Source organism: Medicago sativa, chromosome 8, assembly GCF_051527215.1.
Source record: "Medicago sativa cultivar Bolivia chromosome 8, Bolivia_mono, whole genome shotgun sequence".
Lineage (NCBI taxonomy): Eukaryota > Viridiplantae > Streptophyta > Magnoliopsida > Fabales > Fabaceae > Medicago > Medicago sativa.
In genome coordinates, this window is record NC_140756.1 from 54,186,419 (window position 1) to 54,203,960 (window position 17,542).

The window sequence follows — 17,542 nt, forward strand, 5'->3', positions numbered from 1 at the left end:
TAGAATTGAACGTGGTATGATGAGAATTTCTCATGGTGCATTAGTTATAGCTAAAGGGTCAAAATACATGGTTTATATATTTTAGATGGTTCCACTATTATAGGTCATGCATCGGTTGCTAGTGTAGACACTCTGGACATAACTAAACTGTGGCATTTGAGGTTAGGTCATGTCAGTGAGAGGGGTTTAGTTGAGCTAGCTAAACAAGGTTTGCTAGGGAATGAAAAATTGAACAAACTAGATTTCTGTGATAATTGCACATTAGGCAAACAACACAAGGTGAAGTTTGGGGTGGGTGTGCATAAATCTAGTAGGCCTTTTGAGTATGTTCATTCGGATCTTTGGGGTCCAGCATCAGTTAAAACTCATGGGGGAGGTTCATATTTCATGTCTATTATTGATGATTTTTCTAGAAGGGTATGGGTATACATTCTGAAGAATAAAAGTGACGCTTTTGAAAAATTTAAAGAATGGCATACACTTATAGAAAATCAGATTGGAACTAAACTGAAAGTGTTGAGAACTGACAATGGCCTGGAGTTTGTTTCAGAGCAGTTTAATGAGTTTTGCAGGAAACGAGGTATAAAGAGGCATAGAACCGTGGCATACACACCTCAACAGAATGGTCTTGCTGAAAGAATGAACAGGACCTTGTTGGAGCGTGTGAGGTGTATGTTGTTGGGAGCTGGACTGTCCAAGAGTTTCTGGGGAGAAGCTGTTAGTACTGCAGCATATTTGATTAACAGATGTCCATCAACAGGGATAGATCTTAAGACACCTATGGAGGTTTGGAGTGGGAGACCGGCAGACTACTCTAATTTGAAAATTTTTGGAGCTTTAGCATTTGCTCATGTGAGACAGGACAAACTTGATGCTAGAGCTGTGAAGTGTATTTTCATGGGTTATCCTGAAGGTGTGAAAGGTTACAGACTGTGGAAGATGGAACCTGGAGGATCAAAATTTATTATAAGCAGGGATGTTACTTTTGATGAGACTCATATGGGGATGAAGTGCAAAGACCTGGATACAAGCTCAGAAACGGGGGTAGAGAAAATTCAGTTTGAGGTGGAGCCTACCACTGATGAAAGGGAAGGGGAGGATCAGACTCCAGTACCTGATGAGAGTGAAGGCCAAGAAACAATTGATCCTGACTATCAGCTAGCAAGAGATAGGATAAGGAGACAAATTAATCCACCTGTTAGATACGGTTATGCTGACCTCATTTGTTATGCTTTGAATGCAGCTGAAGAATTGCAAGACTCGGAACCAAAGAACTTCAGGGAAGCATTAGAAAGCAACGAAAGCAAGGATTGGTTGAAGGCAATGAATGAGGAAATGCTTTCATTGGAAAAGAACCAGACTTGGAAACTTGATTCATTACCTAAGAATCAAAGGGTAGTGGGAAGCAAGTGGGTGTTTAAGAAGAAAGAAGGTATACCAGGGGTCGAAGCACCAAGGTATAAGGCAAGACTTGTAGCAAAGGGTTTTACTCAGGTGGAAGGGATTGATTACAATGAAATCTTTTCACCGGTGGTAAAACATTGTTCTATAAGGGTACTTATGGCAATTGTTAACATGTATGATCTTGAGTTAGAACAAATGGATGTGAAGACCGCATTTCTACATGGAGAGTTGGAAGAAACTATCTATATGCAACAACCAGAAGGTTTCGTGGAAGATAATACAAAAGTGTGTTTGTTGAAGAAATCTTTGTATGGGTTGAAGCAAAGTCCAAGGCAGTGGTATCGTCGGTTTGATGAGTTCCTAGTAAAGGCTGGTTTTGTGAGAAGCAACTATGATAGTTGTGTTTACATGATGAGGAGAAATGAGAAAGTCATTCTCTACCTTCTCCTTTATGTAGATGATATTCTTATGGCAAGTTCTGACATGCAAGAGATTCAGAAGCTCAAGAAAAGATTGAATGATGAATTTGAGATGAAGAATCTTGGTAATGCAAAGAGGATACTTGGTATGGATATCATAAGGGACCGAAACAAAGGTGAGTTGTTCTTATCTCAGCAAGGTTACTTGAGGAAAGTGGTGGAGCGGTTCAGAATGAGATATTCTAAGGTCGTTGGCACTCTCTTGGTCATCACACAAAGTTGTCAATAAAGCAGTGTCCTCAATCCGATGAAGAGAAAAGTAAGATGGAGGGTACTCCCTATGCAAGTGGGGTTGGAAGCATCATGTATGGTATGGTTTGTAGTAGACCGGACTTATCCTATGCAATAAGTGTGATAAGTCGGTTTATGGCAAATCCGGGTCAAGTGCACTGGCAAGCTTTGAAGTGGGTTCTGAGATATTTGAATGGGACTTTGAAAGGTGGTCTGAAGTATACAAGGTCACAACCAGGAAGGGATGCTTTGGAGGGATATGTGGATGCGGACTATGCAGGTAATGTAGACACTAGAAAATCTTTATCAGGTTTTGTGTTTACTTTGTTCGGTACAGCAGTAACTTGGAAGGCAAATCAACAATCAGTTGTAGCTCTTTCAACAACTCAAGCAGAGTACATAGCCCTTGTTGAAGGGGTCAAGGAAGCCATATGGTTGAAAGGTATGATTGGAGAAATGGGGATTAGTCAAGAGTGTGTGAAGATACATTGTGATAGCCAAAGTGCTATTCATTTGGCAAATCATCAGGTCTATCATGAAAGAACAAAGCACATTGACATTCGTTTGCACTTTGTTAGAGACATGATTGAGACAAAGGAGATCATGGTGGAGAAAGTGGCATCGGAAGAAAATCCAGCAGACATGTTCACCAAATCATTACCGAGATCAAGGTTCAAGCATTGCTTGGACTTGATTAACTTCATTGAAGCATAGATGAAGGTTGGAGAGAGCATCAAGGTGATTGATGGTTAAATTGGCATCATCACCATTTTGGAGTCAAGGTGGAGAATTGTTGGAAAATGACTCAAAAATGATGCATCCTGGAACTGTCAAAATCGGCGCCCGAACACTGTGCAATCGGGGCCCGATTTTGAGCTAATTCTGAAGGCCTGTGATACTGTAAAAATCGGCGCCCGAATGGTATAAATCGGGGCCCGATTTGTTGCGCTGCAGAAGTTAAAAAAAACGGTTTTTTCATGGGCCGGTTCTGTTCCGTTTGGTTTTTTGAGGGATGCTTTCCACTATAAATATAAACCTTGTATCAGATGATTATGTGGTGTAGAAAAACAAGGTTTAGAAGCCAACAAACAAACTAGGGTTTATAGAGAAATTCTCTTGGCAACAACACTAGGGTTGGGATTGTTTTTGATTCACCTTGAACAAAGCACTATTAGGATTGAGTCTCTTGGTCACGGGAAGAGGCTGGGACTGAGGGTAGAGTTAGGTTTGAAGACTAATTCTTGTAACATTCAAAATCTCTTTGTAAAGAAACTCATATCATTATAGTGGAACGGAGAGCTGCTCTCTCCCCCAGAGTAGGTCATCATTAGACCGAACTGGGTAAACAGATTCTTGTGTTCTTCTTCTTCTTCCTTTATCTCTTGTTGTTTATTTTTTGTTTGAATTATTTTTTTTGCCATCCGCTTCAATTGATTGCTTGGTATTAATTTGCTCCACGCATCAGTTTTATTATTGGTGTGGTTTTCACAACGAATTCACAACAAGGAGCACTTTTGCACTTCAGGAGTACTTCTCTTCAGATGTTTTAAGCTTCCTTTTTGTTGATTTCTAAGCTCTCTTTTGTTCTTCAAAACCCATATATGATGTAAATTTTTGACTATGGTCCTGTACACTTGAACAAATATTAGCTAGTCCAATTGACAATTTTTAATACCTTGTTATCATCAAAACTCTTAAGGTTTATCGTTAAACACATTTTGTTCCAACAGTTTTATGATCGAACAACTTAGAAACAACTTTGTGAACATGATAACATGATGAAATAAGGATGAGCCAATGATTGTTGGATGTTTAATAGGTTGGTTATCATGATGTAGTCTATTGTTCGTTTATAATGTGATTTATGTTATATGAAGCAATGTTTTTTCTTTGTGGTGATGTATTCTTGACAATTGTTTATGATTGTTAATTATGAATATGTGGAGATGATTGCTTGATGATGAATATGTAGAGATGATTTATTAATTAATAAATGCTTGATGTGTGGATGTATTAATTGATAATGCAATATGTGGAGATATGTGGAGAATATTTAGAGTAAATTGGTGTTGTGCATTATCGAGTCAATACTTGACATCCATGCATTCATAAGTCCTATATGTGGAGATATGTAGATATATGCAGAGATATGTAGAGGGATCAATCGGTAAAATTACTTCCAACATCCAATGGTATCACATGCATGTAGAGTCGAGTCTAGAACATCGCATGCATATGAGACATATCAAATGTGTGATATTTGATTATGTGACTTGGTGAATTGTGTTCACTATATGATTGATGAATGTTGATACATGTGGATTTGTGAACTTGTATATATGGCTTGTTATGCTATGAGTGAAATATGATATATTCATGTGGAGTTAGTAATTCTAGGAATGTTAAATATGTACATGTGTATCTATTGAATTCCTTGCATGATTTTGCTCAATTATGTTTATTTGTGGAATATTATCTAACCCCTAGTGGTCGTTTGGTTGACCGCCTGCCTATTTGTATGAATGGGCAGACGGTGTGCAGGATTGAGTAGCTTGAGTTTGCTTGCTAGTGAGTTGCTTGAGGATAGCGAGGAGCTACCTCCTTTCTCTTTTACTCACATTAAATTAGGCTCTGATTAGGGTGTTGGGCATTTATGTTTATTGACTTATTTGTGGTTGAACTTATTTGTGGAGATTATGGTTATGTATTTGAAGTTGGGATATTATATTAAGATTTATTACTCATGTATTTTGGAGGATTATTACATGTTGATGAGGATTATGTATGATGATTGTCTTCCGTTGTGAATTTTTATGAAAATCAGAATATGCATAGCATCTAAACTCATGAATTATTGAATTCTTTGCAAGATATATTGCCTTCGGGGTTTAGAGTGTTACATGGTTCGCGTTGTATCTCCCCATGGTGGTGCTCGATTTGAGATGGTCTCATTCCTTTGTGGCGGGTGTCCGCCCATTGGTCCTTTTTGTTCTGAGAGTCGACTTCAGCAGAGAGGCGGATTCGAGTTTCTAGAAAGCCTTGTAGCATCTGTTGGCGTTGTCTAAGTCTACATGGATGGTGACCACCTCCTCGTTCTCTCCGTGATATTTCATCTTTAGGTGGACAGTGGAGGGGACGGCATCTATTACTACGAGGGTCGGGTGCCTAAGTATGCAATTGTACACAGATGTTACGGGAACAACATGGAAGGATGTTTCTACTATTCGTTCGCCGGACCCTTCATCGAAAATAACGTTCAGGTTGATGTATCCCTACGGATGGGTGGTTGTCCCATTGAACCCTTGCAATTTTGTTCTATCGTACGGTTTTAAATCCTCCTTCTTTAGGCCCAATTTTTCGAATGCATCCTGATACAAGATGTCCACATAACTGCCTTCGTTTGTTAGGCGAGAAGTTTTATATGGTGAATCCCTCTTTTGCTTCTCATCTTTTCGGTCGGCGTCTCTCGTGAAACGGTTCAGTTTCCCCCTTTAGATCAGTTCTTCGATTGCGTGCCTGAGCTAGTAGCAGTCGTTGGTGTCATGGCCGTGGCATTGATGGAAACGGCGGCTTGGCGGATTCTTTCAATGGTTGAGGTTGTCTAATTCCCGCCTCCTTACACTCTGTGTTGTAGCATTCGTGAAGGATCGTCTCTCGTGGCGAGTTTAACGGAGTGTAGTCTGTTAATCTGAGGTGTAAGCCTTTAGTCTTTTCGTTGTCATTGTGGCGCTTATCTTCGCTAACCATGCTTGATTGTTTGTCTTTGAGAGCCTCTTTCGTCAACTTCTTCTCTTTGTAGTTAATTTATGGTTGCACGCGGGTAAACAGGTCACTCGTGTCTTTGGCCGCCTGAAGCCCCGGCTCTTCCTTGAATTTGCAGTCGTCGTGGAGATTGCTTTCGAATGTGAATCACTTCAAACCATCTTGGGAGCCTTATACTTCCTCACCCGCTATAGTGAAGCGCTCGACGTACTCTCTTAGGGTTTCTTTCATGTCTTGAATGATAGCGTTCAACGCCGCCATGGTCTTTGGCTGCTTCTGTCTCGCAGTAAAGTGGGAAGTGAATTCGTAGCATAGTTCTTTCCATGAGTTGATAGAGCTATCTTCCACACCCTTGAACCAAGTCATGACGGCGCCTTTCAATGTCAAGACGAACAATTTGCATTTTACCACGCCTGGTACCTGGTGGTAATCAAGGACAGTATCTAAGTGTTCCACGTGTTCGTCCGGGTTCGTGGTGCCGTCATAGGTCTCCAACTTTGGCGGCTTTGCGAAAATGCAGGGGATAGGGTATTCCGTTATTTTCCTGGTGAAAGGTCCTTTGCGACAGCTTCTATGGTCGCGTTCCGGAGAGTAATCCCCTTCCCTCCGACGGTCTTGGTGTGGAGGAAAATCCTTTCCCCCGTAGTGATTTGAAGGCTTACCGCGACGAGAACGATGGGAAAACGGACTGCTACTTCCCCCATCCAAATCATTGGGGGCTTTTTTTCCGCCTTTTAGACGGTTCATCGGGATGGAGGCAGCGTCATCTACCGCTAACGGTATTTTGTGGTGCTTGTTTCGTTGAGCCTCTTCGATTTGTGTGGCGACTTCCGTCAGAATCTTTTCTTGATTCTTTTCCACGCGTTCAAGTCTGTTATTCTAATGTTAGATCAAGTTCACAAGGTTCGTCAGGATCTTGTTCATCTTCTGTGGCGGAGGGGCCAGAGGAGACGGCCGAGACGGAGGAGCGCCATCTGTGCGCGAAGGAGGCGGAGGAAGGACAGTTGTGTTCATCGCGGCAAGACTGCGAGCATTAATCCTAGTGTCGAGGATTGCGTCATTTCCTTCAAGATTCACCAGTTCGAGAATCGGTACCGTTCGATTTTGGAGGATCTAAATCGCAGGACGTGACTCTTGCGCGGTGGAGGAGCGGCTTGTGGTGGCTCTCCTACGAGTTCTGGCCATTACTTCGGAGAAAGGAGCGGTAACTGCCAACAGTTATGGTGGAGGAACGTGTAACTGAAAACGGTTATGATTGAGGAGCGCATAACATAGAACGGTTACGGTGGAGGATCGTTAGACCGTGGCGGTTAGCGAACGATCCCCTCCTTTTAGCGCCAAATGATTTGTCCGGTGAGAATGGATGAGTGGCAACGTTGGGGGATAATGCTCTGGTGTGTCGGTAACAGCTTCCGGTATGGCGATGTTGGGTCTTCGCGGTGGAACGAAAGGTGCATGTACGCACGTCAGCACTCTGACGCTCAAATCAGTAATGGAACTGAGAAATAGTGGGTAGAAAGTGTTGGAAAAGTGAGTCATACCTTAAGGGTGATGCAAGTTAACCCTTATATAGGCGCGCATTGGACATAACCGTCTCTAGATTATGCAGCGTGTGATTAGGGACGGTAGAAAGACACGTGTAGGGTGAACCTCGCGTAGGGGCACGCTTCCGTGTGGCACTTTGCATTTAAGCTGGCATGTTCCCTCATGCGCGGAGCCTTAAGACGGTGCAAGTTATGCCACATGTTAACATGTGATTGATATTCTAACCGGTCCAGAACAAATACATATATTCGTAAACATACAAAAAACATTATGCACAAAAGATAACAGAAAAATACTGAAATTTAAATTGCAATAAGATATTACTCTGCGATTACATGGTTCAAATAACTTAGAAGGTTCATCTATTTGACCTAATCAAAGAAATCTAATAAAGAGACATAACAAAGATGTTAAGAAATTAGACGTTAATCAATGGTGACATGGTTGCTACAAACTTATTTCCAAAATGAATTTTCAGCCTCCAATGCCTGAAAATCAAGTTTCTGGGCTTTTTGTGTATTTTTCCACTCTTGGGCTGTTTTGGATGTTCTTATATAGAAAAATGAACCTGAAATCATGGGTATTTGTGTGTGATGTGCACTACAGTCTGCGCAATGCACACTTCCTTCTGTAGACCCTGAGCACTGTGTAGGTTCTCAATGAATGATGTGCACCAGGAAGAATGCCATCCTTCAAATTTTCAAATTTCCTATGCAATGTGCAAGCTTCCAGCAACCTGATTCATCCTTTTTTTCATTCTATGTCTCATTTCTCTTCACCGTAACATGCATATTGATTGTACCCGACGAGATCGGTTGATACATCTTGTAAAAAGCACACACGTTCAAAGAGTTGTCTATTTAAGATGAATTGATATGGTTGAAAGGTATTCGATCAATGAAAATCTTCACTGTAGTGCCAATTTCTTAAATTTATTACAAAACTCAACTAAAACATTCCATTTTTTTTTTTGGTACAAACTAAAACATTCCATTATTAACCCAATATTGGAAGTTAAATAGTTTTTTATTTTCTTAGCTTGCAACAATAGTTTCGTAAAATTTTAAGCATTTCAATCATAATAGTGGATTTTGAATTTTCATTTAGCTTGGAACTATGTATCTTGCGTAAGTATATTAATTGCCTACCCCTAAAATTGTAGAAGTCCTCCTTTGTACACATAATGCATTTAAAGGAACTTGGACCTCATGGTAAGTTGTAGTCGTTAATAATCCTTCCATTTTATTTACAATTTGAATATACTTTTTAGCAAATGACTTCTCATGTAGTATTATGAATTACATATGTGTCGGAAGTAGAGGAGATACAATTGTATGCATAATTAAACTTTTAGGGGACTTAGGTCAAAAAAATTATCTATTTTGAATTTTAAAGTCTGTAATTATTTTATTATATATGTCTCCAGTCTCCACTTTGTGACTTGTGACAAATTCTCTATATACTTACATGAATGTTTATGTGGTATATATTTCATATGCGGTGTATATATCGTATTGATGTTTTAAATATCATTTTAACAAGTTTATGAAAGGACATGGTTTATTGATGGAGGTTAATTTTATATGGTATATGTTTGCATTGATTTGCATAAAAGCATATTGTTCATGCATTCCTTATCAATCAATATTTTTTTTTAATAAAATAAAACATAGTCTTAAAAAAACAATTTGTGTCACACACTCATTTGTTGTGTCTGTGAAAAAAGGGAGTGCCTTCATTGTAAATTGAAATCACATCTACACCTTTGTGTACTACCAAGAAAAGGATAATTATTCCTCACTTAACAATTGCAGCAGCCTCTTGATAAACTTAAGTCGATAACGACAAGAACACCAATAAAAGTACACCAGTGATGCAGTTTACTATAACTTTAGAATCCATGTGCAACTCAGCATGACAGAAGCCCACGGATTTCAAAACAATATGTTTAGAAAGTGGCATCTTTTTATATAGGTATTTTTATTTTTTTAAAATTCCAACCTCCACTACTAAAAAAACAAAAATTAGTGACGGAAATTTAGTGAGGGAAAACACGAAATCCCTCTCAAATTCCGTCACTAAATTTTGCGACCAAAGAATTTGTGAGGGATTTTATTTTTTCCGTCACTAATTTCCCTCTCTAATTTTGCTTTTTCCTCTTCCCAACGATTAAAATCTCTAATATAACAAACCAAACATCTTTGTTATGAGTTACATTTGTATGATCACAAGTCCAAATAAAATTCCTTTAGACTACACATATGATGAAGAAAAAAAAATAAGAGAAAAAATTAAGTATCGTATATTTGTGAAATAATTAAATGATTTGCATCGTAAGAGTATCTGTTTAAACAATTTTGATTTGAAGATGTGTGTAAATAGAATAATAATATGTATACAACTATTTTGAAACAAGATCTTCTTTTCTCTTTTTATCAACCAAAAACAATAGTGAGAGAAACATATAAAGATAAAAAAATAGAAATAGAAAAAAAACACAATTAAATAGTAGAGAATTTTCTTAAAATTATTATAAAATAGTTGTTTAAATAACATATCTAGTATAAATATTTCTCCTTCTATATTTGGTACTCCATATGCTTTGTGAAAATCTATGTGTCTGACGTTTACCATACAAGAGAAGTCAGACATGATTGTCATGGACATATATAAAGGAGATATTTTGTACTGTAATATTTTCTTGAAGAGTTTTGTGCTGTAATATAATAAGGTGCCGTTTTATTTTTTAAGGTTAGTTACAGTACTGCATGCAAAATAATTTTATCTACACCCATATCTAGATATCCTTAGGCTGGACCTATAATCTACGTAGATATAATATGATAAAAGAGAACTTGCCCTTCTAGATTAGTTACACTATAATCCCTCAAAAAAAAGATTAGTTACACTATTGTTTCAAAAAAAAAAAGATTAGTTACACTATTCATAAGAAAGTGCCGCATGATGTCACCTTTTTTAATTCATTTATATTTTTGCATTTTGAAGTATTTTTTATTTTATTTGGGTGAACAAAGTTTTTTTACTTAACAAATAGTTATTAGAATGTAAGTTTTGTTTGAGATTAGACTCGTATCATTTTTTTTAGGGAGTAAAGTATTTCTTATGTTAAACTTCTAATTTCTGATATACACTTAACTTGCTGCGCAAGTTTCCTTTGCAGACCTAGGATTCTTATTGTGTTCCTACTTTAGATTACAAAACCCTAGATAGGAATTAGTTAGAGTGTGTTAGATTCTATTTGTACTATATATAGAACTCTGTAACAAACTCATCATTATTGATTCAATGAAATTCATAGTTTTCTCTCTCTTTTCCCTTTTCTTCTTCTCCAAGTTTCAATTTTCTTCATCTTCCACCATGGAAATGGTGAAGTTTATGATGGTATCAGAGCTTCTCTAAGCTCTGTAGCGCATCGTTTTCTCCACTCTGATCTTCGTTCCAATTTCTTTTTGCTTCCCTGTTTTTCTTTCTTTTTCACCATGGTTCGTGGTAATGCAAATGGTGGCGTTAATGGCGGTCCAATGGTTGCACCGGTTCAGGATCCGTCGCAACAACCTGGTAACGTGTATTACGTTCATCCTTCTGATGGACCTTCCTCCGTCGCCATTCCAACTACCATTCTTGGGCGCGTTCTATGCGTAGAGCTCTTGGAGGGAAGAACAAGTTTGATTTTGTGGATGGTTCTATCCCTGTTCCAACTGAGTTTGATCCGAATTTCAAAGCTTGGAATCGTTGCAATATGCTAGTTCATTCTTGGATTATGAATTCTGTTGAGGATTCAATTGCACAAAGCATTGTTTTTCTGGAAAACGCCATTGATGTTTGGAACGAGCTCAAAGAACGTTTCTCCCAAGGTGATTTTATTCGTATCTCAGAATTATAGTGTGAGATCTTCAGTTTGAAGCAAGATTCACGTTCTGTTACTGAATTTTTCACTGCTTTGAAAGTTTTGTGGGAAGAACTTGAAGCTTATCTCCCTTCCCCTGTTTATGCATGTCCTCATCGTTGCATGTGTCTCACTGGTGTGATGAATGCTAAACATCAACATGAGATCACGCGTTCCATTCGTTTTCTTACTGGTTTGAATGATTCTATTGATTTGGTTCGTTCTCATATTCTATTGATGAATCCTTTACCAACTATCAATAAGATTTTCTCCATGGTTATGCAACATGAGAGGCAGTTTAGATTTTCACTTCCTGTTGATGAGTCAAAAATCTTGGTAAATTCAGTGGGTAAATCACAAGGAAGAGGATGTGGTAATGGTAACCCTAATGGTAATTTTCCTGGTCAGAAGCGTTCTTGTTCTTTTTGTGGAAGGGAAAACCACACTGTTGATACTTGCTATAGGAAACATGGTTTTCCTCCAAACTATGGAAAGAAGAATTCTGCAATGGTCAATAACTCTTCTCTGGAGATCAATGAAGAAAGGGAAGATTTGGAAGAATCAAAGAGTTGCAAAGGAACTAGCAACTCAGAACCATCTTTTGGTATCACTAAGGAGCAATATGAGCAACTTGTCACTCTTCTTCAGTCTCATCAAGCTTCCACAAGCAAGGTGAATCATGTGACTTCAGGTATAACTAGAATCTCATATTCTTTGAATCATTCAAGTTTTGGAACTTGGATTGTTGACTCTGGTGCTAGTGATCATATATGCTCCTCCATCAAATTTTTTGATTCATATGCATCTATTATACATGTGCACATCAAACTACCAAATGGTAATATGGCAATAGCAAAGTTCTCTGGTACAGACACTTTTTCACCAGGACTTGTTGCTAGAAATGTACTATATGTTGCAGAATTCAAGTTGAATTTGTTATCTGTTCCTAAACTATACATGGATAATAATTGCATAGTGACTTTTGATAATGATAAATGTTTTATACAGGACAAGAGCAATTTGAAGATGACTGGTTTGGGTGAATTGATTTAAGGATTGTACTTTCTCAACCTTAACCCACAAGTTCATCAACCTGTTATAGCTTCATCTCAAGCCAGCTTTTCCACCACTTTTCTACCTCAAGAAGCCCTGTGGCACTTTAGACTAGGGCATTTGTCTAATGATAGGTTGCTTAGCATGCAACAATTTTTTCCTTGTATTAAAGTTGATAGTCATTCAGTGTGTGATATCTGTCATTACTCTAGACATAAAAAGCTTCCTTTCAAGCTCAGTGTAAATAAAGCTAGTCATTGTTATGAACTAATTCATTTTGATATATGGGGTCTAGTTTCTATTAGTTCAATTCATGGTCATAAGTATTTCATTACTGCTCTTGATGATTCCAGTCGTTTCACATGGATCATGTTGTGTAAAACAAAATCTGAAGTTTCAAAATGTGTTCAAAATTTTATTCTTAACATAGAAACTCAATTTGACTACAAAGTTAAAACTGTCAGAACTTATAATGGTCCAGAGTTTCTCATGCCTGAATTTTATTCTTCCAAAGGCATAGAACATCAAACTAGTTGTGTTGAAACTCCCCAACAAAATGGGAGAGTAGAAAGAAAACATCAACATATCTTAAATGTTGCTAGAGCCTTGCTTTTTCAATCAAAACTCCCAAAAAATTTCTAGTCATACTCAGTTTTGCATGCCATTTACATCATTAACCGTATTCCAACTCCCTTATTGCAAAACAAGTCCCCTTACTTTCTTAGATATGGTCATGATCCAGATTTAAATGCTTTCAAAGTGTTTGGTTGTCTCTGTTATGCTTCAACCTTACATAATCATAGAACAAAATTTGACTCTAGAGCTCAAAAATGTGTTTTCTTAGGTTACAAGCAAGGTATTAAAGGTGTTGTTTTATATGATTTAAATCATAGAACCATTCTTACTTCTAGAAATGTAACCTATCATGAACACATCTTACCTTACTCCACTCCTAATCAATTGTTTCAGTGGCAATATCATTCAAATCACCCCATTACAGATGCCACTGAACAAGCTCCATCTCAGCTTGAACCAACTGAACAAAATCAACCTGAAACCAACAAAGAGTCTGACCCAAACCTTTATGTACCAGATGTACACATAGATAACAACACTGCAGTTCAAAACCCAACACAAATTGAACCTGAACCACAACAGTTGAATATTAGAAAATCAACTAGAATCCCACATAAACCTAACCACCTTTCAGACTATGTGTGCAATTCTTCAAGTAATTCAACCAATCAGGCTTCTTCAGGTATACTCTATCCTCTTAAGCATTATCATTCACTCAACAATATTTCTACTTCCCACCAGAAATTTGCTTTGGCTATTACTGATGCTTCTGAACCAGCTAGTTACAAAGAAGCCAGTAAGCAAGAATGTTGGGAGAAGGCTATGAATTCTGAACTTAGTGCTTTAAATCAGAACAAAACTTGGATTTTTGTTGATACTCCACCAAATATAAAGCCCATAGGGAGCAAATGGGTTTATAAGATAAAGCACAAGTCAGATGGGACTATTGAGAGATATAAGGCAAGATTGGTTGCTAAGGGATATACACAAGTTGAAGGGCTTGATTTCTTTGACACTTTCTCACCTGTAGCCAAGATAACAACTGTGATAACTTTACTTGCCTTAGCATCCATAAATTCATGGCACCTGCATCAGTTGGATGTAAACAATGCATTCCTCCATGGAGATTTAAATGAAGATGTTTACATGTCAGTTCCTCAAGGTGTTCATAGTCCCAAGCCTAATCAAGTCTGTAAATTGTTAAAGTCTCTATATGGTTTGAAGCAAGCCAGTAGGAAATGGTATGAGAAGCTAACTGGTTTTCTGCTTCATCAAGGGTACAAACAGTCTGCATCAGATCATTCATTGTTCATTCTACATAATGATGCATGTTTTACTGCTTTATTAGTATATGTGGATGATGTCATATTAGCTGGAAATTCCATGATTGAGATAGATAGGATCAAAACTGAACTTGATACTGAGTTTAAGATCAAGGGTCTTAGAAAGTTGAAATATTTTTTAGGCATTGAAGTTGCCCATTCCAAGACAGGTATAAGCATATGTCAGAGGAAATATTGTCTTGACCTATTAAGAGACACTGGGTTGCTTGGTGCCAAACCTGCTATAACTCCTCTTGATCCTTCTATGAAGCTTCATCAAGATAGTTCACCACCTCATGATGATATTCTCAGTTATAGGAGACTTGTGGGAAAACTGTTGTACCTTACAACTACTAGACCTGATATAGCCTTTGTGGTTCAACAATTGAGTCAATTTCTCAATGCTCCAACTATTACTCATTATGATACTGCATGCAGAGTAGTAAAATACCTCAAAGGGAATCCTGGCCAAGGTTTACTATTCAGAAGAGATTCCAAACTTCAGTTACTTGGATTTACTGATGCAGATTGGGCAGGATGTGTAGACAGTAGAAGGTCCACATCAGGTTATTGTTTCTTTCTTGGTTCCTCCTTAATCTCATGGAGAGCAAAGAAACAGCATACAATTGCAAGGAGTTCATCAGAGGCAGAATATAGAGCTCTTTCTTTTGCAAGTTGTGAACTACAGTGGCTTCTCTACTTGTTGCAAGATTTAAAAGTTAAATGTGACAAGCTTCCAGCTCTCTATTGTGACAATCAAAGCGGCATACGCATAGCCAAGAATCCAGTATTTCATGACAGGACAAAGCATTTGGAGATAGATTGCCATTTTGTCAGAGAAAAGATTCAACAAAACATCTTCAAGTTGCTTCCTGTCAAGTCTCATTCACAGCTTGCAGACTTTTTCACCAAACCCCTACCATCTAAGAGCTTTCATTCATTTTTGCCCAAGCTTAACATGATTGATTTATACCATGCTAAGCTTGAGGGGGGATGTTAAACTTCTAATTCCTGATATACACTTAACTTGCTGCGCAAGTTTCCTTTGCAGACCTAGGGTTCTTATTGTGTTCCTACTTTAGATTACAAAACCCTAGATAGGAATTAGTTAGAGTTTGTTAGATTCTATCTGTACTATATATAGAACTCTGTAACAAACTCATCATTATTGATTCAATGAAATTCATAGTTTTCTCTCTCTTTTCCCTTTTCTTCTTCTCCAAGTTTCAATTTTCTTCATCTTCCACCATGGAAATGGTGAAGTTTATGATCTTATAAAACAATGCATATTCGTTAAATGATATAAGGATCTTTATTTTAAAAAAAGTGTAAATGATTAGTCTTATATATGTTAGATAAGAAAGTATTCATCTTAAGTTATTTGACCTTTTAATACTACTAAGTTAGTAGTCTATTAGATTTTATATATATATTCTCTTGTAATGTAATATCAAGTTATTGGTATTTTATGAAACCCAGGCGTCTTTGCTATTCTATCTAATTATCTATATTGTTTTTTTTTTTTTTGACAAATTATCTATATTGTTAACATGGTATCAAGAACATGATTTGATCGGCCTTGAATCATTTATGGCTTCCGCTATTGAATTCCCAAAAACATTGGAATTGTGTTGTTTTCTTTATTATTTTTGAAATTGAATTAGAATGAATTTGTGATTCACTTGCTGTTTGGAAACGAAGTAAGGAGAGCAAGGTTTTATTTTAGAATTTTTGGGTCACACATTCTTACGAGCTCACTCGTATTGTGTTTCACTTTTCGATTGTGTAGAATTGCTGAATTGGACGGTAAATAAATAATTATATTAAGTGAGTGCAAGTTGAGAATTGGGATATCATGTTTGGTAAGAGAAATGATATTTGTACAACCATTTTGGTACAACTTTTGTACAAATTTCTCTCTCATACTCACATTATGTTTTTATTCTTTCTCTTTCTTTTTCTCTCTCTATTGTTTTTGATCAATGAGAAGAGAGAACAACAAAGTTGTCTCAAAGGTTGTACCAAAATGGTTGTCAAAATATCACTACTCGTTTGGTAAATGCATGTGTGAATTTGTTTGAGTTTCAGCGTTCGGCCAGGTTTGAAATTTTATGATGGATAGTTGTGCTCTTTTGGTTGTGAATTTTCCTTTAATTGTTCTTCTTTCTTTTGATTCATTTTTTTGGTTGCTTCTTCTGTTTGATCTCTCTTTTGATGATTCTTATGTTTGATTGTCTCTCTATTTGGTTCATCCTCTTTGCTTGATTGAACCTCTTCTTATTGATTCTTTTGTTTGATCACACTTCTCTATGTTGATTCTTTTGATTGATTGGACTTCTCCCTGCCTGTTTGGATGATTTCTTTGGTTGGATTTTGGTGATGGTTCTTGCTGCTCCTTCTATGATAATAACTCACTTTGGTTGCTCCTCTCTTTATGATGATAACTCACTTTGGGTAGTGTTAGAACTTTATGTTATCATGGTTTTTGTATTTTGGTTGACAAATTCATAATGTTTCTTGTTGATGCATCATGAGTTTAAAGGTAAGTGTTAGATAATAAATTATTCATTTTAAGTTATTGGGCCTTTATACTACTAAGTTAACAATCAATTAGGTTGTATATATATTCTCTTATAACATTTTGTAATGTTAACCTATTGATATGCTATGAAACTCTGACTGTCTTTGTTAGTCTCTTTGTTATTCTATCTGATTATATATATTGTTAACAATATCAACTATGAATGGATTAAATTATGATGTATAAGATATGTAACTCATATATTCCTTAGTCTAAAGATTTTCAATGGAGATGTGGTGTCAATATCTCTTACAAGTTACAAGTATTAGATCATTAGCACGTTGTTTCTCTCGATTCTTCCCAAACTCCCCAACCAATTGTTTCAAAGATTTAGTTCAATTCAAGGATATGCATTCTTAGAATGCTATGTGTTGTAGCTATTTGATCTTCCACGTCAAACAAGAAAGGAGAAAATATGAAAGAGTTGTTTTGGAAATTATTTGGCTATAAAAAAATTTTGTAATTTTACGTTTGACTATTGACCCACCTCTCTTTTCTAAGAACCTACCTGATGCATGTTTATATATTTACCTACAACTGCAACGTCAATAAGTGTTGTGAAATTGGATATAGAAAAAATTGATTGAAGAATCGACATGTGGAAAAATTAAGTCAATGGTGTATTAATGCCACCAAGATTACACAAAGCATTTAATAGCACAAATGCATTGGTTACCATTGA

The 17,542-nt window shown here is 37.0% G+C and overlaps 1 protein-coding gene and 1 pseudogene across 1 annotated transcript; both read left to right on the plus strand.

Annotated features, from left to right (window-relative positions):
- The first annotated feature begins 2,147 nt into the window (after nucleotides 1-2,147).
- On the plus strand, nucleotides 2,148-5,179 carry LOC146899562 (secreted RxLR effector protein 161 pseudogene; annotated as a pseudogene).
- A 5,742-nt stretch (nucleotides 5,180-10,921) lies between these two features.
- Nucleotides 10,922-15,279, plus strand: LOC146899563 (uncharacterized). The gene is made up of 4 exons (XM_085736809.1): nucleotides 10,922-11,122; nucleotides 11,218-11,296; nucleotides 11,390-12,367; nucleotides 13,226-15,279. Exons 1-4 carry the CDS (start codon nucleotides 10,922-10,924, stop codon nucleotides 15,277-15,279), a joined length of 3,312 nt encoding a protein of 1,103 aa, XP_085592935.1.
- The last annotated feature ends 2,263 nt before the right edge of the window (nucleotides 15,280-17,542 follow it).

Bases quoted from the DNA above. Each gene is read 5' to 3' on its own strand.
- LOC146899563 (XM_085736809.1), top strand. From the start codon at position 10,922: ATGGTTCGTGGTAATGCAAATGGTGGCGTTAATGGCGGTCCAATGGTT. The intron at 11,123-11,217 runs GTTCTATCCCTG...AATTCTGTTGAG, and splicing joins CAAGTTTGATTTTGTGGATG to GATTCAATTGCACAAAGCAT. The intron at 11,297-11,389 runs GTGATTTTATTC...CTGCTTTGAAAG, and splicing joins CAAAGAACGTTTCTCCCAAG to TTTTGTGGGAAGAACTTGAA.